The 25,872-nt window shown below is 39.2% G+C and overlaps 1 protein-coding gene across 1 annotated transcript in view; it reads right to left on the bottom strand.

Moving 5' to 3' along the window:
• PRKAR2B (protein kinase, cAMP-dependent, regulatory, type II, beta) overlaps positions 1 to 25,872 on the bottom strand; it is a 112,699-nt gene that overhangs the window by 51,654 nt on the left and 35,173 nt on the right. Inside the window, exon 2 of the mRNA XM_006882624.1 lies at positions 24,781 to 24,816. Within this exon, the coding sequence (XP_006882686.1) occupies positions 24,781 to 24,816 (36 nt within the window). The remainder of the gene's footprint in view (positions 1 to 24,780; positions 24,817 to 25,872) is intronic.

Raw genomic sequence — 25,872 nt, 5'->3', positions numbered from 1 at the left:
AGCCTTATCAGAGGACCAGAGATTGACATTAGACAGAGTTGGCATCAGACTGCTGGCCGACAGGGCCAGTTTACTGGATAACTGAGAGAAGATACCATACTTGGCAGGACTGAGGAAACTTTGAAACAATGATGTAAGGCACGAGACTCAAGGTCAAAGGGCTTATAAGCACACTTGAGAAGTTGTCTGGACTGAGGAATTATATCCTGTTGCCAGTCTGAACTGTAACCTGTTAATTTCCCTAATCAATCTTATAACAGTGAATATGGTTGTAGGAGATATCTGGTCATTGTAATGGATTTTGGCTCAACAGAGCAATAAGGTTGGTGGTGGAATTAGCAGAAGGCAGTACAGGAGTGTGGGAGACCATGTCTGACTTTTCAGGAATTGGATCTATATGGTGGATGCTGTGGATGGGGACAGTTCCCCTTGGTGGCGTTACTAGAGTAAGCACAGTCATCCCCACACTGCCTATACTCTTTTCACATTTGGGGAAAAAATAAAGAACCTACTCTGTTATGGATGAAAGACCATATGATGGGAGATGTAGATGATGATTTAAGTTTGGAAACTAGACTTAATTCCTGATATTTAATAAGTGACTTTTTCTTATTTATATTGACTTTCATTTTCATCACAAGTGTTCTTAGAACAAATAACTCATCCTTAAAACTATACTAGTCAGAAGTTTTTAATACAGAAAGACTCTTCAAAGTTCTTAAATAGTTTAAATGCTAGTTTCTTTAAAAAGTAACCTTATACATTTACACATTTGCCTAGAAAAAGGTCTGGTTATTTGCCTCAAAGGATAATAATGAAGGTCAACATCACAGGAATTTTAAATCTGTTTCACTGAGAAGTTGTCACTGGATTAATGCAGACATCTGCCAGTTTAATCTCACTGTAAACGGAGGTCTACAAAACAGGAAACTCCTCTACACTAATGGAGAGGTTTGTGAGCATTGTATCTTTTAATAAATACAAAAATGGAATTGTTGTTGTGTACCACAGATTAAGAACAGACTCACAGCTGGCCCTCCAGTGGGTGTTCAGAGGTAGTAAATCACACAGGAAGAGACTCTCCCACGGAGGAGCCGGAGGGTTAAAATTGTGTGCCTTTGGGATGGCAGCACAGTTCTTACCAGTAGGTCACCAGAGTTTCTGAGGACATGACATTAGAAACCGTTTAAAGCATTCTAGCCATCTCATAGTATTCCATTTTACTTCCCAGACTAGTGAGTTATATAGTATTAACTCTACCTCATATTTTTCTTACAGAGGATTTGCAGCAGGACAGACAAATCCGTATTTTAGCCTGGCCAAACCATAAGCATATTTTTCCATCAATAAAACTGGAATGATAGAATCTCTTTTGTAGGGGTTTGAAGAAATGATGAAAAGACAGATAATGTGAAATATGGCACCTTGTAAGTGCTCAACTAATAAAAATATAATGTTATCCCCTCTACATCAATTTCAGCATGGACTGCTGAAAGAATAAAACAAGTCTACCTGGGAGGAAGTGAAGCCAGAGGGCTCCTTAAATACAAGGATGGTAAGACTTCATCTCACATATTCTGGGCAAGTTATTAGGGGGACTGGTTCCTGGGAAAGGACATGAAGTTTGGAAAAGTCAGTAAAAGAGAGGAAGACCCACAATGAGACGGACCAGCACAGTGGCTGCAACAGTAAGCTTGAGCACCGCAGAGACCACGAAGATAGTACAGAAACAGGCAGAGTTTTGTTTTGTTTTGTTTTGTTGTGTGCTGGTAGCTACGAAAAGGAGCTGACTTGACAGCACCCAACAACAAAGAGCATAACCACTTCCCTTATATGTAAAGCCTGATGTGTCAGAATAAGGAAGGGACGATTCATACTTCCTACTGTACCCAGAAGTACACCGAGTCCTGAAATAAAACCCTTTCTCTTACTATCAGTTGATTTTAACATGACCTTACGGGCAGTTTTGTAAAACTTCTTATTGGTAGGAAGCATCTTATTAGCCATCACCTTCACTCAGTCCCCTAAAGCTAGAGTCCCTAGGTGGCAGAAAAGAGTAATGCACTCGGCTGCTAATCAGAAGGCTGGAGGTTCAAGTTCACACAGGTATGCTTTGGATCTACTACCAATCAGCTATTGATCTACTATCAATCGGCTATTGAAAACCCTGGGGAGCACACATAATTCTAATCTTACACACATGGACTCCCCATAGGTGGAAAATGACTCAGTGAAGCTGATTCTGGTTTAACTCAGAGTACTAAAAAAAAAAATACATTTAGGAAAGAGTGGTACACTCATTAGTATTAAACAGGTCTTCCTCAGATTATACCTCTTTCATTGGTTTTATAATAATTAATCAACTATCTCCTCGGAGCAATCAAGGCTGCACATTTCGTTATTCCGTCTTTTGCACCTGCAGGATAATTATTGCTTCTAAAATCTTCTGCCTCTGAGTTCCAGATTTCATACATACAAATGGTTACTAACAAGTATAAAAAAAATCAGTTTTGGCTACTCATTTTTTATCAAATTAGAATATATCAAAACAGTGGACTTTTAAAAGAAAAATAAGTTGATTAAAAGAAGGTAAAAAGTTCCAAACAAGATTTTCATAAAAATTATGTACTGTGAAACATTAGCAGACTTTATTAACAAAGAGAAAAGTCAACCTAGAGTCTAGGCGACGATGTCTGGGACTCATATCAGATAAGGCCTACTCTCTAAAATGCACATAAAACCTCTACAATTTAGACCCTCGACCAGGTGGACTGACACGGTGACTGCTGCAATGGGCCCTGTGTGTCTGGAAGTGTGAGGATAGCGCAGGATAGAACAGGGTTCAGATCCTGTGTTGACACAGAGTCACTATGAGTCATACTCGACTCAATGGCACCTAACAACAACAACAACAATAACAATTTGGCACCAAAAAGGCAAACAACTCAATCAAAAATTGGGGAAAGAACTTGTATAATAGTTCACCAAAAAGGATCAAATGATCAACAAGGACATGAAAAGATGTTTAGTATCATTAGCCATTACTTGCTGCTATCTTTTAAGTCCCAACTTACAGAAATCCTATAGAGCAGAGTAGAGCCGTCCCATAGAGTTTTTAAAACTATACATTTTTATTACAGGAGTTCTGGCAGTCTGGTGTTAAGGAGTTGCACTGTCAACCTGAAGGCAGGTAGTCTGAATCCACCAGCTGCTCTGCAGGAGAAAAATGGGTAATCTCTTCCCATGTGATTTACAGCCTCTGGAAACTCATTGGCAGGTCAGGTATGAGTCAGTTCTGACTCGATGGCACATAACAGACGGCCTCAATTTTCTCTTGTGGTTAGTTGGTTTGAAGCAGAGCCCAGTGGGCTGACCTTTTCAGGTTAGCAACCAAATGCCTTAACCACAGTCCCACCAGAGAGACTATCTATTACCCATTTGAAAAAATAGTGTACAGCTACCAAGTCAATGACACCCTTGAATTCTCCATCAAGCATCTAAGGATGTAAATGATGGGGGATCATAATACAGCTTTCACATTATATCATAAATGTATTTTGATGGGGTACAATTAAATCCATGACAGAGGGATCTGAACTCCCAAAAAACAGCCACATATTCTGATGATCTGTGAATCTCCAGAAACATACAGAAAAGGGACAAAATGTCCTGATCAAAAACAAACAAAATATCCTGATCATGAACAAACAAGCAAAAGTGGAGCAGAATTAAAAACTGGCTTTCAAATTCACAGATGCATTAGCTCAAGGCAAGGGAGCATATAACGTCTTATCAATCAATGACTGGCCACTAAGACTTGCAAATAAGGGATTCTTCAAGAATGTAAATGGCTAATGTGCTAAACGTCTAACTTGAAAGGTTGGAAGTTCAATTCTCAGTAAGATGCTTCAGGGGAGAGAAAAAAAGTTCTGACATTGTTGTTGTTGTTGTTGTTATGTGCCGTCAAGTCGCTTGCAGCTCATAGTGACCCTATGTACAGCATCCCTAAACCCTGCTCCGTCCTGTGCCAATTGCACCGTCTCCAACACACCCATCCCAACTACCCCAGTCACTGAATCAAGCCACCTCATAGAGGGCCTTCCTCTCTTGTGCTGTCCCTCCACCCTCCCAAGCATGATGTCCCTCTCCAAGGACTTGTCCCTCTTTGCAACATGTCCAAAGTATATTAGACGGAGCCTCAGAATCCTTGCCTCAAAGGAGAAGCCTGTTTTGACCCTTTCCAGGATGAATCTGCTTGTTTTCTTAGCAGTCCATGGTACATTCAATACTCTTCTCCAGCACCACAGCTCAAAGGCATCAATTCTCCTTCTATCCTCCTTAGTCACTGTCCAACTCTCTGATGCATAACAAGTGATTGCGAAGACTATGCCCTGTGTCAGATTCACGTTAGTCTCCATGACATTACTTTGGAAAAATTAACCACTGAATACACTACAAAACACAGTGATTTTTTTTTTAAATTTTAGTTGGTTGGTTGTGGGTTTGCTTTTATTTTTCCTTGTTGTGTACCATCAAGTCGGATCCAACTGGCACAGGAGGCAACCACCCCTCCCTCTCCACTGGAGTATCTAGTGGACTCGATCCACACACCTTCAGGATTACAGTGCAGCCCCTCGCCACTAGGCCACCAGAGCTCCCGGGCACAGTGCTTTTTGACACATGGTATTTTATCAGTGGCAACTTATGGCAAGTGGTTTTTAAATTACAAACCTTGCAAGTATAGAAGGAAAACAAAAGATGCAATCTGATTTTAAAATGCAAAATTTTTGCATAATATGAGAGAACCAGGTGGTTGACTGTGCACTTAATGTTCTGGAGAAAAAAAAATTAAAAAATTGTAATAAGATTATCATGACCTTTAGCCTCCCACTTCATCTCTCTGAAAAATCTTGAGTATAAAAGCAAAGCATTATTTCTTCTTCAGAGCTTTATTCATTATTAGCTAGAGGAACTGATATGCACGATAATGGGGTCATTCTTTTAAAGAGAAGTGACATCTGTCTAGTATTGTTATTATTGTTATTCTACATATGAACTATTATTCTGGCATAAAATGCTGATGTATCTCAACAAAAAAAGAGACTTCCAAATTGGTCACCTGCAATCATGCAGGGCAGGTGGTGAAACAAGTGACTTGGAAAAACGCAAAGTTCAGGGCTTGTCAGTTGTCTATGATTTGTAAACATGCTGAGTAAACTGCAGATGTCCCCTCAAGCTGCGAAAGAAAGCCAGAGGACCATCAGAGACACGATCTTTGACAAAGAAAAAGGATTTCATGGCAAGTCTGAACTAAGAATCAGGTAGCAGACATGATTCGAACGATCTAAAATGGGTCAGTTAAAATTAGTTCGCAGACAGGGCAAGATTTCTGAGCCCTATGTGTTACAGCAGCCCCTACATGGACAACTGACACAGCTTCCAAATCAATCTAGAATGGCTGGGCTAGTGAGAACCTTTCTTAGGATATTATTTTCCTTGATCAGAGAGAATGTCTAGCTCGTTTCTTCCTCGTGGTTGATCCTGTAAGTGATCCAGTTGCATTCCTATGGCTTGGTGATACTGTGAAAATTCCGTCTCATTCCATGATTTCAAATTATACTACTACAGAGATGTGCCAGGTCAAACAAGCAAACAAAAATATAAGGCTAAGCAGGGGTGGGGGTGTGGAGCATGGGGGAACAGCTAGCATCACTATAGCAATCCAAGTGTTCAGTAACTGAAACGATAGCAATAAAATGGAAATTGAAGGGGAAAATCAACCATAGAAATGAGCATTAATTCAGTGACTAACTAAATACAAAAGACTAATATTAAGTGTATACTTTAACAATTTTGGATAGTTAGTATATATATGTATGCTACCTTCTAAACACCACAGTGCAATAAAGTCTGATGACATTATCTATCCCAAGTTACTGGAATATCAGAAACAAATACTTCTAATGAAACAAGTACAGGTATTGCTAAGTATAAGTGAGTAAGAAGCAGCATAATTTTTTAAAAGAATACAAAAATAGCATTACTTCAAGTACAAAACATGCAGATGCATTCTAGCACAGCAATATATCAGTTATCAATAGTATCCATCATCGTTCAGGTACCAACTTTCTCCATCCTCAGTTTAAATGAGAATTCAAATACAAATCTGAGAACAAACACGGCATTCAGGTGACAGAAAACCAAACATTACCTTCAGGGAACGCACTCTTATCTCACTACTTGACATATTACTGACTAAAAATTACCAATGTGGAAAATGTATAGAAGTGAGGAAACATAATTAGCAGTCCCTTCCATGTCAAACACCCGTGCTGTGAACGTCTTCTCAGCCCTCATGACCACCTCAGGAGCCAGAGCGGTCTAACACTCAGTTTCTAAATGAAGACACTATGGCTCAGCATTCACATCCAGCTGGCAAATGGGGAACTTTCATAGTCTAAGTTTTTAGATGCCAAAGTACATCCATGTACTTTGTCCAATGTCCCGGCTCTGCATAAACACACATTCTATCATTCACAGGCAAAAGAAAAAGAGCCCATGAACCAACCAAGGTAAATGGAGGAAAGGTGAAAAACATTAACGCAGATGTTCATGTTTTTATTTTCTGTTTTTACTAGAAGGCAAATTTTGTGAGAGCGTGAAGCTTGTATGTCTTGCTCATGATGGTATTACTCAGGACCTGTATCAACTCCCATGGCACACTGGAGGTACTCAGTAAACAGCTGAGTTCAAAAAAGTAGTTCTACCTCTGACAGTAGAATGGAATATCCAGAAGGGCAAGGTTCTGCAGACAGAATATGTAAATGTGAATTCTTTGTCTACCACTTATGGCTATTAGATGTGTATTCCTGGGTGAGACATTTAACCTCTTTGTATATGAGTTTCCTAATCTATAATGTCAGAACAGTAATAGTAACATTCTATGAAGTTGTTTCAACTGTATAATGAACTAACACATGTAAAACATTTAGAATGTTTCTTGGTTGATTTAAAGTTTTCAAGGACTAGATTATGATTATTCAAATGTTTCTCATTGGAATTCTAGGTTCTTATAACAATTTTGGATACTAGAAGGATCCATAGGAAATGAAAGTTTTTATAAGTTTCCAATATAAAACAAGTATTTTTCTCTCACATATCACTACTTTTCAGGGCACTCTAGTGGTCAGCAGTTGTGCTGTAATCCCAAAGGCATGCAGTTCAAATCCGCCAGCTGCTCCACAAAATGGGCAATCCTCTCCGGTGCGATTAATTGCCTCTGAAAAGCCACTGAAGGATCAGCTATGGGTTGGTTCTGACTCATAAATTTTTATGTTTTCAATATAAAAAATATTTTTATCCTGTACACAACTACTTTTCTAGTGCCCTGAGTACTTCTGAAGCTAAAAAAAGAAGGAAATAAAAAGTCGGTATTTGATGGATGAAAATATTTTTAGGAAGGAAAACGATGGGAAACAATTTTGCAAATGTTCTTTATGTAGTGCATTTCTCTACTAGATTCTAAAATAACAGGTTTTGTGTCTCTGAAACAATATGCTATTTCAGGTGCATATGTCCTTAAAAGGAATAACTGGAAAGTCTAACATTTTCCCACACATGAAAAATTTTTGTAGTTTAAAAAGTCATGGAGTAATATAATCTTAAAGACATGAGAGTGTGAAGGAGAAATAAAATACTACCATTTCTTGACAGTTTTCTGTTCTGTAGTTTAGATGGAACAAGAGTTGCTTCTTATGTATACTAAGCTGCTGCTTCTGTATTCTCCATAATTTGGAGGGAATAATAGCTGCTAAATATAGTGACTGACTGGCCTGTTACATGATGAACGCGTCTACTGTGGTCAGCAGGTGCTTCGACCTATGGTTTCTAGGAAGCTAGTTTCTAGCTCTGTTCCCTAATTATTACCTAAGACAGCAAAACACATTCAACAATGTACTCTGAAGTATGCTTAAACTCCAGAGCTCTAAGCCTGTGTAAGAAACATGTTTTGATTTCTAGCAAAATAATAATAATAATAATTGGTAAGTGCTATATTCTAAGAATACAATAATTAATGTGATCATTTATTCAAAACACATGGCTGTGTACGTTTTTTAAAAAGGAGGTCTGGTGGCATAGTCTCTTGTGTGGTGCTGCTAACCCAAAGAAAATCTGAAGAAAGGCTGACAGATACATTTATTTTAAAAAACCAACAACGAAACATGGAGGGTACACAGGACTGGGAGAAAGAGAGGAGCGGATGGATGCGGTGAAGGAAAAGGCAAGGTGTGGTGAGGGGACAGGGTGAAGGGAAAGGAGCCGGTGAGACATAATAAATGATTACTGATCAAGTGTAATTAATGGTAAAGAAACAAAAATGTATATAAATTATTGGAAGCCAATTTTAAAAAATCACATTCTTGAAACTTTAGAAAAGAGTGAAGTTTAATACATTAGGAAGCTCTGGTGCCCTAGTGGCAAGAAGCTGCGCTATAATCCCACCAGCTGCTCCACAGGAGGATGGGCAATCTCCTCCCATTCCGAATATATGGTACACAACCACCACCACCACCACCTTATGATTAAAAAGGCCCAAAAGATCCCAACTTATTAATGTTAAAGATGTGGGGGTCACTGAAAATAATTTCAGAAGAAAATGGAGAGAATTAGCACAAGCATCACCCCTCTCCTCTCCCTTCCCTCTATCCATGTTCACCTCCCCTGATGCTTCCTCATAATTCCACTCCTTCCAGACCCCTTAGAGTTGATTATACTTCTCTTAAAGGGCTATTTTTATCTGAACATTCAAACATACACAACTGCATCTTATTTTTAATACAGAATTCATAATTTCAAGAAAGACAGTATGCAATGACTATAATTCAGCACCCCAAGGAAACATGATGTCTTTAATTCTTTGCATTTTTCTTTAACACATCATTAATCTTTCATTCGTTTTATATACATTTGAAAAGCATATAGGTGGTGGTCACTGTAATAGAAATTATTTCTTTTCCAGTATTAAGGAAAGTCTTTTCTCTTGTGGGAGAAAGCAAAAAGTAAGAATAAAGCCAACTGAGTTACTAGTCAATTTTTCTGGAAACATAGGTGAACTCATTTATAAACAAGTAAGATTTACAATTTTTTGAAATATTTCTTTCTAACTATCTATTGCTTTTTGTGGCAATATGGTATTTTCTGGTTCCAGCTAAAAAGACAAGGAGGTGACACCTAAATCTAGATCAAATGTAATAGGAATCATTCTTAACTTGACTGCATTGTTGAGTACAGAAACTTAGAATAAAAAATAGATTAAAACAGAGAATGTCTTGAGTGTTGTTAAGCAACAATAACAATAATTTCAATACTTCCTCCATAAGTTGTTGTTGTTGTTGTTATGTGCCGTTGAGTCACTTGCGACTCATAGTGACCCTATGCACAACAGCCCTAAACCCTGTTCTGTCCTGTGCCAATCACACTGCCTCTGACACACCCATCCCGATTACCCCAGTCACTGAATCAATCTACCTCATAGAGGGCCTTCCCCTCCTGTGCTGTCCCTCCACCCTCCCAAGCATGATGTCCCTTTCCAGGGACCTGTCCCTCCTTACAACATGTCCAAAGTATGTCAGACGAAACCCCAGAATCCTTGCCTCCAAGGAGCAGTCCGGTTTAATCCTTTCCAGGATGAATCTGTTTTCTTGGCAGTCTTCCTTCTATCCTTCCTAGTTATTGTCCAACTCTCTGATACACAACAAGTGTTTGCAAAGACCATGGCCTATACCAGACACATGCTGTTACTAGAAATTATTTTCTTTTTTTTAATTGGTTTGCACATAGTCAATCATTTATACACATTTGGTTTTGTTCTTGCCCTTTGTGTTTTTTTATAATCACTCATATTCATTATATTTTATATACTTAATTACCATTAATTGCTATATGCAAATTATCATTGTCTTTTCAAGTACCTACTGAACCTTTCCCATATCTTCTATTTCACTTTAGCATATAAAATATTTAATATAACTTTTAAAATTCAGAATAAAGGCTATAATGGGAAAAATAGCTACATGAAGTATAATTTCTTTTCATTCATAATCTTTATGGAACGCTTCACGAATTTGCGTGTCATCCTTGCGCAGGGGCCATGCTAATCTTCTCTGTATCGTTCCAATTTTAGTATATGTGCTGCCGAAGCGAGCACCATTCATAATCTTTATGAGTAAGTGCATGGAAGTAACATATATTCATTTTTCTACTAGACTATAAATCCTAAGTAATGAAAGTTTAAAATGTAGGTTTTATCCAATCTGATAGGAAATGATAAACTAACAAGAAAAAAATATGGTTGAAACATAAAGACATGGCCTTAAGCATGTTACGCAAATGATCTGTGCCTCAGTTTTCACGCCTACAAAACAGAGGTAAATATGACAACCTCCTCCAGAGGGCTGTGGTAATAAGCTCCTGAACAGTTACAAGGAAAGCAAAGGTGACAATAGTCCCTGAACACAGCAGACCCTGAATGCTTGTTAGGCTTCTCACAATTAACTACAGTTAAAAAAATGATTCTACTAATCTCACCCAGCAGCAGTGACATGGTTTAACAGGACAGCAAGCAATGAATGTCAGAAAGGATGTGGAGAGATTGGAACTCTCATGCACTGTTGGTGGGATTCTAAAATGGTACACCCACTCTGGAAGGCAGTATGTCATTTCCTCAAAAAGGGGAACACAGAAATTCCATATGACCCAGCTATTCCACTGCAAATATACCACAAGGAAAAGAGAATCGAGACACTGATGGAGATTTGTACATGCATGTTCATAGCAGTGTTATTCGCAATAGCCAGAACATGGAAAGTCCATCAACAAATGAATGGATTAAAAAATGGTGGTACATTCACCTTATGGACTACTATGCAGCACTCAGGAGTAACAATTTAAAAAGATACTATTAACATGAGAGAGGCTAGAGAGCATTACGCTGAATATACTCAGTCATATAAGGACAAATACGGCATAAGACCATTATTGTAAAAACAGAAGGATAACTAGAAAGATGTGTATAAATGTCCAAAGAGGCAAGGGGAGGCATAGGAAAGGTAAAAGTGGGGAGGAGGGCAAATCATGTGTTCGCAGAGTTTGGTGGGTGGAGGGAGGGGTGAAGGAAATAAGGAAAGATCCAGCAGGGACCCGAAAAGATGGGATGACAGTAGGCATAGATCAGTGGTGATCGGTTTCATAAAACAGTATAAGGGAATGATGATATGAAACACAATGTGAATGAAGGAATGTGTGAAACACAATATATATGAATGAAACACAATGTATATAAATTCTGCATGCAAACCAATATTGAATAAAGTTAAATAGAAAACCAAGACCAATAAAAGTGGAAATAAATTACCAAGTTTTATAAACAAAATAACGACCTTAATCACACTTGTGAGCTACCTCCCTTGTTAGAAAAAATGTACTGTTTGACAAAAGCAAGGAAAAAGGTTACACTTTTTTTTACACGTATACACAGTACTTATACAACCTGTACACAACTTGTACATCACAGCATCCAAGGGTGCTCACTGTGATCTTTCCACAGCTATGTCCACAATCATCCAAGAGACTCCAGGCTCACTCTCTCCATATTTAACACCTAGAACACTTTCTGAAGGGGTAATTTAACCAAAGGACACGTCAAATGCCACTTACCTTCTAATTAACTGCCAATTTAGTGCAAGGTGTCTATTTTTTTTTAATAGTACACCACTGACTTTTAAAATAAAAATGTCATTCTGGATTGTAAATTTATCCAAATTCCAAATACAGCTCTCAAAATGAAGAAACAGATTTCAAATACATGCACTAAAGGGGAAAAAAGCAACTCTAGAACTCTAAAATTTGGACAAAATAAAACATTAAAAAGGTCCTTTAGATGGAAGAGTTTATTGTCAGGAAGCCACATGAGTGAGTGAATGTGATACATTTATGTTCCCGGTTTCTACTGAAGATTACCCGCTCAGTAATCTGCTAAACTCAGCCCAGCATCTGGGCAGTTGCTGCTCTGAAAATGCTTTCACGGCATGGAAGCCGTATGCATCTTCTGAACATATTTGCTCTGTTTGTAGCCTATCAGTCGACACTGTGAAATGAGTTTGGTAAAATATTTATAGCTGCTTTCAAAGGGGAGATACAGCTTGGAATTTTGTTTTTAAATCTCCAAGGAGAGGGTCAGTCCCACCTTCCTTCCTGATAGTAAGTAAAGATGGTAACATTCAAAAGTCCTTGAAACCCCTTTAATGACAGAATTATTTTAGCTGTTCAGGATTTCAAATTAAAAGCTCTTCTTTTTCATTATTTTGAAAACATAATACTGAAGCCTTAAATACAGATTGAAGCTCATCATCAAGAAAACAAAGATTCTCACCAGTAGGCTGATTGGCAGCATTATGATAGATGGTGAAAAGACTAAGATTGTTAACAGTTTCCATTTGCTTGGCTTCACTATCAACACTCTTGGCACTGTTGTTGTTATTGTGGTTGCTGTTGTTATTAAATGCCATAAAGTCGTAGGTGACTCAGCGACCCTAGGAACAAAAGACCTGCACACTTGTATAACTTTCTTCGTTTCTCCAAGTTCATAGGGTTCTAGAGTCAAGCTATTTTGGAAGTGGATGCCTCTCCTGCTCCCAAGTTTGTTTTAATTGGGGAGCTCCACCAAACACTGTCCACTATGGGTGAACAGTATCACATCTGGCACTAGAAACCAGGAAATCAAGAGATTAATTGCACTGGCAAAGTCTGTCAGGGACCTCTCCAGAATACTGAAAATCAGTATAAGGTCCACCTGATCCAGGCCATAGTCTTCCTAATTACTTGTTATGTGTCAGTAAGCTGGACAATGACAAGGGATGATAGAAAGAGAATTGATGCCTTTGAGCTGTGGTGCTAGAGAAGAGTACTGAATATACCATGGACTGCTAGGAGAACAAAGAGGTTTGTCCTAGAGAGGGTGAAACCAGGCTGCTCCTTGGAGGCAAGGATTCTGAAGCTTCATCTGACATACTTTGGGCATGTTGCAAGGAGTGACCAGTCCTTGGAGGGGACAATTGCAAGAGAGAAAGGATGGAGGGACTGTGCAAGAGAGAAAGACCCTCAATGAGATGGACTGAATCAGTGACTGGGGTAATGGGGGTAGATGTGTCAGAGACAATAAGGTTGGCATAGGATAGAGCAGGGTTCAGAGCTGTTCATAAGATTGCTATGAATCACAAGCAACTCAACCGCACATAACAACAACAACAACATAATTTATCAGCCAAAATGCATGATTTTGTGGATCTCTTACAACTCACTTTGTCCCAAATTAGGACTGATTTACCATAGTACTAGTATTTGTGGAGCAAGTGAAGGATTTCCTGCAAATGAACTTCTTTTAGCTTTTTAGATAAAGACAAAGAAGCAACTTTAGTCTCCCCTAAATGATAAGCTGTGTTTTAGGCTGTTATTTTGAAAATAAGCTGTTCCATCTGTTTGAATTGAGCCTATTATTTTAAATGCATGTGTGTAAATGCAGTCTCCTTGCTCTTAATCAGACTGAGCCAGCTGCTTCACTGGAGTTTATTACCAGAGAAAGAACCTTTGAGAGGCCAGCAGTGAATCAATCCATCTCATCAAGGGTTTCACTAAATAAAATTCGCTAAATTCACCCTAACAATAATAGGTAGAAGCTTATGCTAAAAAGTTTACCTATATTCTCTTCATGAATTATTACAACAACCCAGTTTCACAGTAAGCTTTACAAGGTCACACAGCTAGTAAATTATGGAAAATAAGATCTTACATGATGTTTACCTGATTCTGGTCTAGTTCAGTGTGAAATATGTTACAGACCCCGAGTGTATCTTATTTGCTAGAATGTTTCACATTGCTTTCTGAACTAAAAGCTAACATTCACTCATTGGGAAGTGAATGGAGTAAATCGTAAAGAACTTAAGCTTAACAAGCAACATTTTAAGAAGTAAGCCCTGGCTATCTAACAACTTTTAAAAATAAGTCAAGGAAATGTCTAAGAGTTGCAGTTCAATGTGAAACCAATTCATTCTGTTGGGCACAGGGTCACCAAGAGTGACGGCCAACTTGACAACTCGTGAACAGCAACACGTTGTTGTTATGGGCCACTGAGTTGCCTGCAACTCATAAGAATCCTATGTACAATAGCCCTAGACCCTGCTCTATCCTGAGCCAATCTTATTGTCTCTGATATACCTACGCCCATTACCCCAGTCACTGAATCAATTAATCTCATCAAGGGTCGTCCTCTCTTGAGCTGTCCCTCCATCCTCTCAAGCATGACATCCTTCTCCAAGTATTGATCTTGCCTTGCAACATGTCCAAAGTATGTCAGACAAAGCTTCAGAATCCTTGCCTCCAAGCAGCAGCCTGGTTTCACCCTCTCTAGGACAAACTTGTTTGTTCTCCTAGCAGTCCATGGTACATTCAGTACTCTTCTCCAGCACCACAGCTCAAAGATATCAATTCTCCTTCTATTATCCCTAGTCACTGTCCAGCTTTCCAATGTATAGCAAGTGATTGCAAAGACCATGGCCTGTATCAGGCACACTTTAGTCTGCAGACTGACATCGTTGCTCTTTAGTACTTTGGCGAGGTCTCTGACAGCAGACTTTCCAAATGCAATTTGTCTTTTCATTTCCTGGCTGCTGGTGCCAAGCGTGCTGACTGTAAAGCCAAGCAAACTGAACATAATGAATGAATTATAACCGTAGTCCAACTTAGTCGTCTTCTCTATCATTGTTGGTCATCCACAAGATGCAAAGCCCTGCAGAAAATCAGCTCTTTCCCAGTTTCGTCTCCACGCACCTTCTTTCTCCACAAAGGTAGGAAGTGTTAACTGCTGCTCTGTCCCAGTGTCTAGCACTGTGTTTGGCAATAGTAACTGCTCAGTAAATATTTGCAGAATCAAATTGCTTACCTGTGGGTTCCTCCCACTCACTAACACTGCCAACATTTTGCCTATACCCACACAGGCTTTTGCAAAACATCTGCGGATCTAAGCAGGTAAGGAATTGTGCTGCCAACCCAAAGGCAGGTGGTTCGAGTTCACTACTGCTCCAGGCAAGAAAGATGGACAATCTCCTCCCGGGTGGTTTACAGCCTCTGAAAACTGACTGGAGGGTCAGCTGTGAGTTGATTTGTGACTCAACAGCAATGCACTGAGCTGAGTTGTTAAGTTAGTCGAAACTGGTTCTTCTCTAAGAACAGCACTTCCTATAAAGAGTTCAACTCCCCACATGCAATGGGATCCTCAATAGTGAGGGCCCTTTCATGGCTCTCCACACTGGCATCTAGCTCACTATTCCTATGATAAAACCTGAGATCCTAGTACGTTTATGCCATCCTGGTGCCCCTCCTCTCAGTGCCTGACAAATTCTAGGTCCCTCCTCCTTAATGACTGGCTTTCTTTCTACTCTAACATTGATGTCCTCAAAGATGTCAATGTTCAAGATGACAACAATCCATTAAATCGCTACTCGTGTGTTGTTTGTTTGTTTGTTTGTTTTACTTCTTTGACTCCAATTAAACCAATCAGCAGCATCAGGGTGGATGGTGAAGAGACTGAGACAGTTAACAGTTTTAGTGTGCTGGCTTCATAGTCAACACTCTTGGAACCAGCAGCCAGGAAATCAAGAGACAAATTGCATTGGGAAAGTCAGCTGTCAGGGACTTCTCCATAGTACTAAAGAACAACAACATCAGGCTGGAGACTAAGGTACACCTGATCTGGGCTATAGTCTTCACAAATGCATGCTATGCATCAGAAAGTTGGACAGTGACTAGGGATGGCAGAAATAGAATTGATGCCTTTAGCTGTGCTGCTGGAGAAGAGTGTTAAACATACCATGGACTGCTAGAAGAACAAACAGGTTTGTCCTAGAGAGGGTGAAATCGGGCTGCTTCTTGGAGTCAAGGAGTCTGAAGCTTCGTCTGACATACTTTGGGCATGTTGCAAGGAGGGACTGGTCCTTGGAGAGGGACATCATGTTTGGGAGAGTGGAGGGATGGCGCGCAGGAGAGGAAGACCCTCGATGAGATGGATCAATTCTGTGACTGGGGTAGTAGTTGAGTAAGTGTGCTGGAGACGGTGAGATTGGCACAGGATAGAGCAGGGTTTAGGGCTCTTGTACACAGGGTCAATATGAGTTGCAAGCAACTCGACAGCACATAACAATAACAACAACAATTCCCTTTTTGAGTAATCTCACCCCATTAACTACACACATGCTGGCCCTTACAAACACATTCAATCTCAGAAACTTTAAACACCGTTATACATCTTTGGCTCCATAGCCTCATCCTTCTAGCATTCCCATTTCCTTACTTTGTATTCTATTTGTTTCTTTAACCACATTCAGAAATGCCTCCCTCCCTCCCCAGTTCATGAATTATGAAACTCATAGCTTAGTAGGAAAAAAGTCACGAGAACTAACAACTACAATACCAAACGACGGTTTTGTAACAACAGCACAAGTACTACTCTATAAATGACAGCATCTGGATAAAATTTCACTGATGGGGTGAGGGACATGCCTGGAGATGTGGGTTGTAGTATGTGAATCACCTGGGGTGTTCAAAGCATAAACTGGCAAATATCAGTCACAGTGTGAGTATTCTGGACCAACGCCACCACACTCCATCTTTCTACTACTTCAAGAGCACCAGACCTTTGTAGTCTATTCTTAGAAACACCAGAGAAGTAAAAGGAAATTTTAAAAGTTTAAGAACATCAGTTCTTTCAGACAAGGCTGCATTTTTCCTCTATAAAAGCCTTTTATGAGAATTTTCAAATCTCCTATAAACCGCACCAAGGTCATGTCACCTAAACCTTGCCCAAATCCAGTGAGGTAAGTACAGAGGGAAAGTGCGTAGAAATTCCGACAGTGAACTGATAACTGCCAAGGCAATTTTAGGAAAGTATTAGTCTGTAGCAGATTAGGAAAACAAAGCAACAAAAAATGTGTCCTCCTCCACAGAGTCTGTAAAATGCTGCCGTACACTCTGATCCGAACGACAGCGTGGCTGAGGAAGGCTCAAAGGCCCACTTTATTTTCTCAAATCTGTGCACTAAAGCCTTTCCCACTTTTCCCCAGCCCCTATAGCAGTGATTCAGTGATCAGGGCACGGAAAACTCGGTGGGCTAACACACTTCCCACGCTTCCTACAAGAAGTTCCAAAACTACTGGCAGTGTCTGAGGACACCATAGGAGTAGAGTACTCTCCCCCACCACCTCCCCTCAAAACACTGCTTGTTTATGTCAGCTTTATCACCACTGTTCTTTCTCCCTTATCGGAAGCGTTCAAGAGTAACCCAGGAAAATGCAATTAAGGTCAAGAAATAAGCTCCTAGTCTTGTTGATCTTGAGATTGTTTATCCACATCGTCAGGCCAAACCACAACAAAAGATGGGACTCAAGGATTCCCATAGATCTCAGGGACTCTACCATTCCCAAGGCACAAAGGCATGCAAGTGCATGGCACACTCATGATGTCCTGATAATCAAAGACTACAGACCACTTGAGCACAAAGCGGATGAGGGAAGCAGCTACCGATGAGCCCCGAGAAGCACGTTGGATTTATTTGTACAGAAGCACCGCGGAGAATACATTTTCATGCTAGGCAGGGTGCAGAGTGTTAACAGGTGCCCAAAGCAACTTAGAGCTCTTATATGGCTTCTAATCCCCTGAAGGAGAGGCCTCAGTCAATGCCCACAGAACGCTGGCCTCGCAGCAGGCCTCTTTAGGTACCCACCGCTTCCACTGTCCTGTCTCACTTTCCCTGCGTGGGGTCAGCACCCGTGGTTTTATCCTATTGACTTGGCTGAACTGTCTTTCTGACCTTCACTCTTACCTACACACTGGATGTCATCTTCTCTTCTCCATGTCAAGCTTTGCAGCCCACAACTTACTTCTGACTCTGACTTCAGTCCAGCCTCTTGGAAACCTCTGTCCGTCCCAAGGATTTAACCCATTGCAGAACTAAACCAGAAAGAATACTGTGTCAGGGTTTTCAGAGTTTTAGTTGTGCTGTTAGGTCCCATAAAGTCGACTATGAGTCATAGTGACCCAATGAAGAGCAGATTGAAATTCTGCCCAATCTTGTGCCATCATCACAATCGCCACCAAGCTTGATCCCACTGTTGCAGTCCCTATGTCAATCAATGTCTCTGAGGGGTTTCCTCCCTTTATTTGAACCTCTTTTTAGCCCAGCATGATGTCTTTTTCCAAGAGGTGGCACCTAATGACATCATGCCCAGAATACGTGAGATGAAGTTTTAGTATCATTGTGAAAGATAGGCAAAGGTAGAGAAATATCATACAGTTACAGCTTATTATTTTTTTATATTGCATTGTAATCTGTAATATTGTTACTTTGACAGGTAAGTGGCAATCCATTTTATAATTACAGAAATTGAGCCCCTCAAAAATTTACTAAGGACACACACACTTAAAAAAAACCCTCATTCTAAGGCATTAAGTTGTTTTAATGTTACTGTTTTATTTTAAAATAGCATTTAATTATGGTTTTGGAGAAGTTTACATAGCAGTTTAAGCTCCCATTCAACAATTCCTAGACAACTTGGGCAGTGACATTGACTATATGATACCTGGTGGCTTAGTGGTAAGAAGTTTTACTGAAACCTTAAAGGTACATAGTTTGAATCCACCTGCTGCTTCATGGGAGAAGGATGGGTAATCGCCTCTCAGGTGGTTAACTGACTCTGAAAACCCCCTGGAGGATCAGCTATGAGTAGATTCTGACTCAACAACACACAACAACATTCTTCCACTTGGGTGGTTTCATGTTCAAGAAACTAATTTAATTTCCCTGCCCCCTCATCGTCACTTCCAAGTGACTGTTGTCTCATAAAGATGGCTGAGAGGTCACACACACTACCAGGAGGCAGAATGCCAACCACAGAGCGACCACAGCAGGCTAGGTTTATCTGAATCCAGTCTATGTTGCCTCCCCTTGGAAGGCAGAAACGAACATGCTGAAACAATGATGAATTAAAACAGAAATAATCCCTGGCCTTATGCCTCTGTTGCCCATGGCCATAGGCATATCCTCTTTCTTTATGCCAGGGTGGTTGATGGAAGAGGCAAAGTGCATACTTTAAAAAAGGTGTTTTTACAGCAAACGAACCGGATATAAGTCACGAACTATTAGTGATAAAGCAAGGTCCCTCTTTTGTTGTTGCTGTTAAGTGCCATCAGGTCAACTATGACTCTCAGCGACCCTGGGAACAAGAGATCAGAACCTTTCCCCATCGTGCATTAGCTGCACAATCTCTGAGAATGCTCATGTCCATTGTAATGGTCACTGTGTCAGCTCATCTTGTTGAGGGTCTTCCTCTCTTTCTCTAACCCTTCACCTTAACCAGAATGTCATTTTCCAAGCTCTAGACTTCTCCTGACAACATGTCACCATTTTTGCCTCTCAGGAACACCCTGGTTGCGCTTCCTCAAAGTCCCTGGGTGGCCCGTATTATCTGTATTTGGCTGGTTAGGAATTGTGCCATCAACACAAAGGGCACACAGTTCAAACTCACCAGCTGCTCTGCAGGGGAAAGAGGGGCAATACGAGCTTCACTGCCTCTGAAAACCCAAAAGAGGGCCAGTGATGTAACGGTTCTGACTTGATGGTACCCAACAACAAACACCACCACTAACCCAATGGATGCTCTGAGCCTCCCCAGTGGTACCAGGAAAGTAAGGCCGGGAAATCTGCTACAGTAAAGATTTCAATCGATGCCGTCACATACTAAGGAACCAGGAGTCAGAATCAGGATCGAGGGATTTGACTGTAGCTTTGGTGGAGATAAAACACTAACACTCGTTTCTTTATTTTCCTCTTTAAAACCTGCATTGTAAGCCTAAAAATCAGCTTGAATGGCACCCTATACCCTGGAAGAGCCGTTTCTCCTTTTCCCCCTGTGGATATTGTGGGATTGAGCACACTAAGAGCTTCTCTGACACCTGCAAACTTTGGAGGGGCTGTGCTCTATTCTTTTTGTATCCCCAGCGCCTTCCGTGGCACACAGCAGGGATCTGGTAATGTTTGCTGAATGAATTAGTCCATGAATTATTAGATAGTGAAAGCTGTACTCTCCTTCTATGGACAAGTGAGTGTGAGCGGGTGGCCACAGAGCTCAAAATACTGCCGAAAGTGAAAGTAATTTCAAAAAAAAATACATGTAAATATATTTGTGCCAGTAAATTAGCAGGTCATCTCTGGAAAGTAGCACTTTTGAGGGTGAAAAATCTGTATCACCAAATAACTTTAAAGTTTATTTACAGAAGATCAAGATTACAAATACTTAAAAAAAACAAAAAAAAAAACCCAGCAAAAAACAGAAGGAAATTTATGTTCCCTGAATGAGATTTAAAGACAAGATGTGAACTTTTGCTATTTGATCATTTTTGTTGGAACTAATGATTTCTGTGTGTGTGGATGAATTCTATGAGGCTTTTAATATGTAATTTTACATCATTGGTGTGTGAAATTTTTAAAGACTTGCTTTCAACTAAAAATTATTCTAAATATGAGTTTGGAGAAAAGCTTCTGTTAAAAATATACTATAAAATTTAATGTTTTTATTAAAAATTTAGGAATGTCAGGAGCAACGGTTTTTTAAAAAAAAACTATATAACATTAGAGAGGCTAGAAACCAGTATGCTGAGTGAACTAACTCAGTCTCATAAAGACAAATACAGCATTAAGACCATTAATGCAAAAATAGGAGGGTAACTAATAAGACATGTAAAGAAGTTTAAAGGGGGATGGGGTGGGGGATAGGGAACTAAGGGACGAGTTGAAGGAATTAGGAAAGATCCAGTGGGGACCTGAAAGAGGCTGATAGTGAGCACAGAGCAATGATGACTGGTTTTATAAAATGCAATGTATGGGGAATGATCGTATGAAACATATGACTGTGTGAAGAACAATGTATATGAATTTTGTATACAAACCAATATACTATACATGTGCTCTTTAAAGAAATTAATACACTATTGAAAATAGGGGGGATTAGAAATGGTTAATAACTTATGCTTGAGAATGCATTAGCAAATTCATAATCTGAGGTTTTATTTTCCCTTTTATTAAAGAAATTATTCCTATCAGAACAAGTAATAAGCAGCAATAGTCCTTGAAAGCAATACTCAGTGTTCAAAGATTTCAAAGATTTCATGGATGTCAAAGGGGTATAAGGCACAGACTGGGTTATTTCCTTATCATCAAAAAATGCATAACAGGTAACCTATGAAATTATTTCAACATTAGGAATACCAACCATCAAAAGGTAACCTACGAAATTATTTCATCATTAGGAATCCCAACCACCAAAGTTCTAAAAGAGTAGATTTCAAAAATTTCAAAGAATCAATTTATAGAACAAGGAAAACTGAATCACAACAACTAAATATAATACATAGCCCTTAAACAATGCTGCACACCCTCTCCCCAGTTCTCAAAAAAAGACATACTGGGAAAATGTGGCTCAAAAGTGTGTATTAGATAGCACCACTGTGCCAAGGTCAAATTCCTTGAGTATGCTATTATGGTTATACAGAAGAGTGTCCTTGTTCTTAGAAGAAACACACTTGAGCATTTAGAATTCTTAAAATGTGCAATAAAAAAGTTTGTATGTGTGTGAGAAAGAGACAGAGAAAAGAACATGCAGATGTGGCAAAATATTAATAGATGGGGACTCTAGGTAAAGGACACACTGGCTGTTTTCTGACCTAATTTTATACTTTGCTCTAAGTTTCATGTTTTCAAAAATAAGATGATGGATTAAAAAAAAAAATCAGGCAGTGGTCTAGCATCATGTGGAAGGTAATTTCTAAAATGTATATACAGTGTTGAAGCCAATTTTCTCTGTCAATCTTTACCCAATTTACAAAGAAAAGTTTAAAAAAATACTGATGGGATAATTTTTTTTTAAAAAAATCATAGACAAAGCTACTGATGGATACTACTATAATCTTTTCTTAGAAACCTAATGTGTAAATGCTAGAAATGAAAAAGATAGCCATATTAGAAGGCAGGCGCTCCAGTGACCTAGGGAGTATACTTCTAATTAAAAGGTCACATGTCTCTAGGGGTATGAATCCACCAGTACTCTTTGGGAGAAAGATGGACTTTCTCCTTATGTTAAGATTTATAGCCCCAGAAAGAGAAGAAGCAGCAAAGAGAGTGTTAAAATGGCAATGTACTCACTGGAAAAATCTTGGTAGAGTATATTCTGCTGTTGAACTATTCTTAAACCTTTTTTAAATGTTGAAAGTCTTACGGGACCTCTGGTGGCCTAGTGGCAAGAAGCTGTGCTGCAATCCCGAAGGTACGTGGTTCAAATCCACCAGATTCTCCACTGAAGAAGGAGGGGCAATCTCCTCCTGGACCAGTCAAATTGATGCAATTCAAGGGTACACAACAAGGGGAAAAGAACCTCAAACAACCCACAACAATAACAATCAACAATGAAAGTCTTGGTGCTTTCCTGCCTGATGCTTTTTTTTTTTAATTATTTGGGGAACAGGACTGCAGGGAGATCATCTACTGTAAAACTCCTATCGTTTCTATCAAAAGCATTTATGTCATGAAGGCAAAAGTTCCCAGTGCTGGTTCTCTTTTATCTTTCTGTCCTGTGTCCAGCACAGCTCATAAAAGGACACATATACCTTATCGGAAGACAGAAATTTCATAGTCTGGGGTATAAGTTCATGGCTTACTGTTGTAAACATAATGTTTCCCTTGTATACTTTGAGGTAATGTAAGGCTCAGGAAGGTAAAGCAGGTTCCATCCCAGAACCATCGATTTTCCGAATTCCTGTCTTCGTATTTACGGACTTGGTTCAATGTATATAATGAGTAAATGACACAGATAACTTCTCACAGATTAAAAATAAAAATGAACGTTGTTAAAGTATTTTACTATTATATAACATAAGGTAATCATATGAAATAAATTACTCATTTGGACTGTATTATACAGACTCCAAAGAAGTTCCGTTTCAGTTGTTTTTCAACACAAAATTTCCAGTTACATTTGCAAGGAAAGAATTATTTTCAAAAAAAGAACAAGTTATTTTCCCAAATCAAATCTAGTAAGATTTGTCCCCTACCATTAGAGAAGCTGCACAAAGATGAATTTTCCACATTATCTCAGAACTTAAGAGAAAAAAAATTAAAGAATAAAAATACAAATGCTACATACAAAAAGTATTTATATTCCAAACTCACTTTAAACACATTTATGATAGAAATGTTCACTATTATATCTTATAAACAGATTCTTGAACCTAATTTAACCACTAATTGATGTCTGTTGCTGTTGTTTACTGTAGTCTAATGAGAAATGACTTGTAACTGAACCTACAGCAGGTTTACAGAAGCTGTAAATCATATGAGAAGAGTGCCCATCTTTCTGCCACAGCACAACTACTGGATTTGAACCACTTACCTTTGGGTCAGCAGCACAATTCCTTACTAGTAAACCATCAAAGCTCCTTCAGTGATCTCTAGACTTGTCAATAACATCTAAGGTCTATTACCATAAATACAGATTAGGAAAATGTGGTGCATTTAAGACAGTAGTCATCTAAAAGAAAAGAGCAAATGTAATTTGTTCCGATCCTACAGGGCCCTATATTAAAAGTACAGATATGTTTCGATCTGTACTTCTAGGGTTTTCCTGTCCCTTATAAAAACTCTCACTTGTCACAGCTTTTAGGGTGGTCTTCACTCATCCTCACTGCTTCAACACTGTGGCTGGTACATCAGATAACCAGGTTAACTTTTAGATGCCACTGAGTCACTCTTAACTCACAAGGACTCCACGTGACAGGAGATTTGTCCCACAGGTTTTCTAGACAAGTTCCTTCCAGGACCAGACTTCCAAGTCCTTCTTCTGCACAGTTATTGATTGGGTTAGAATAATCAGCGTTTCCATTAGCATCCAAGCACTTAACCACTGAGCCACCAGAGTTACACTGTATCCAGAACAAGAATAAAACAACTAGGATAAACGTCTCCATTGTAAAAAGCATATGTTCATAACCTGTCAGCAGACCATATACTGATGATGGGTTCCATTCCAGCACCACAGAAATTCCCAGAATAATACCACATTGATAAGATTTTTGTCAATCTGATTTTTTGTTTGGGACACAAGTATGAAAATAAACAGTTAAGATGAGCATCAAAGAAGACTGAGAAAGTAGTGACAGAAAGAAGTAGGAATAACACCAGGAAATGGTTGGAAGATTAATGAAGAAAGTAAAGAACTCTGGTGACTCAGTGGCAAAGAACTGCACAGCCAGCCAAAAGGCATACACTCTGAATCCACCAGCTGCTTCATAGGAGAAAGATGAGCAGTCTCCTTCCGTGGGATTTACAGCCTCTGGAGGGTCGGCTATGTGTTGGTTCCAGCTCCAGGGTACATAACAACAATCTTCCATCAATGCTGACAATAGGGGGGCAGGGGAAGGATACTGTGGGAATTACAGTTTAAACACTAAGACTTCATTTTCAGTTATTTCCCGGTTCTTTACACATAGCTGTGTTTCTTGGTAAAAAGACTACCAGATAAATGATTAAGCTACATCAGTTATTCTCTTTATATCTTCATATCCATTCCTACTGTTTGTAAAATGTCACCCTAAATAAGCAAAATCCATAACATAGGTCAGGCTTACCTGAGGCACGCCTTGTGAATCGGTTTATTACTGGAGCTGAAAGAAAAAGTAAAATAGGATTAGATTTTGAAAACCTACTTTTCCCAAATTGGTAAATTATCCCATAATTTAAATGGGAGGAAAATATAACTTAACTTATAATACTATAAACCAATGAAAAGTAAACATTAACTCATCATCAAAGAAATATACACTGAAATATTTCACCGATTAAATTGCTGTTGTTAGATGCCATCAAGCTGAAACCATCTGAGAGCTGACCTCCCCAAACATCCTCAGAAGACTCACTAGTTCTACAGAACTGAAACCACTTAACTAGGAACAATGTAAAACTATGCAATAACTTTAGAAAACAATTTACAAAAGCAATTACATCAAGTGTTATAAAAGGTTTGTGTTCTTTGTTTAAGCAATTTAACTTCCGGAAATTGATCTTAAATAAATCCATATATATTAATGTATGTCCAGAAATGTATACATTATGTAAATATACTACTAAAAAGGCTACCTATCTATATATTTAACAGCAGCATTTTCTAAGTGAACAAACTTGAAACATAATTCCTAAATGTTCATGAATTCTGAAATCATTACTAGGTCAGTCACCGAGTATCCTCGGAATTTTCAGAATTCCTAATTGTGGTTTGAACATTTTCTGTGCAGTCCAGAGGTCATGACATAGAATTCTACACACAGCTGGCTGCAGTTTCAGGCTCTGTGGTCATCTTCTTGGTTCTGCATACATACTTTGGGATTGCAGTACAGTTTCTTGCCACTCTGCAGATATACTTATTCTAAGAAATGAGTAAAAACACACACACAAAGTCCATTGTTTTCCAGAAGCAGAGGTAAGTCCACAGCTAATATATATAGAAAGGATGTAACATAATATACAGTATACTTTAGTAAACTTTACTTTTTTGGGTCTACTATAATGTTGTTGTTGTTATGTGCCATGTTGTTGTTGTTATGTGCCATCGAGTCGCCTGCGACTCACAGCGACCCTATGTACAACAGCCCTAAACTCCGCTCTGTCCTGTGCCAATCGCACTGTCTCTGACACTCCCATCCCAACTATCCCAGTCACTGAAT

Source organism: Elephantulus edwardii, unplaced genomic scaffold (assembly GCF_000299155.1).
Source record: "Elephantulus edwardii isolate Elephantulus edwardi_28Jun2011 unplaced genomic scaffold, EleEdw1.0 scaffold00022, whole genome shotgun sequence".
Taxonomy (NCBI): Eukaryota; Metazoa; Chordata; class Mammalia; order Macroscelidea; family Macroscelididae; genus Elephantulus; species Elephantulus edwardii.
The sequence above is the reverse complement of the archived record's forward strand: the minus strand, read 5'-3'. Positions and strand labels throughout refer to the sequence as shown.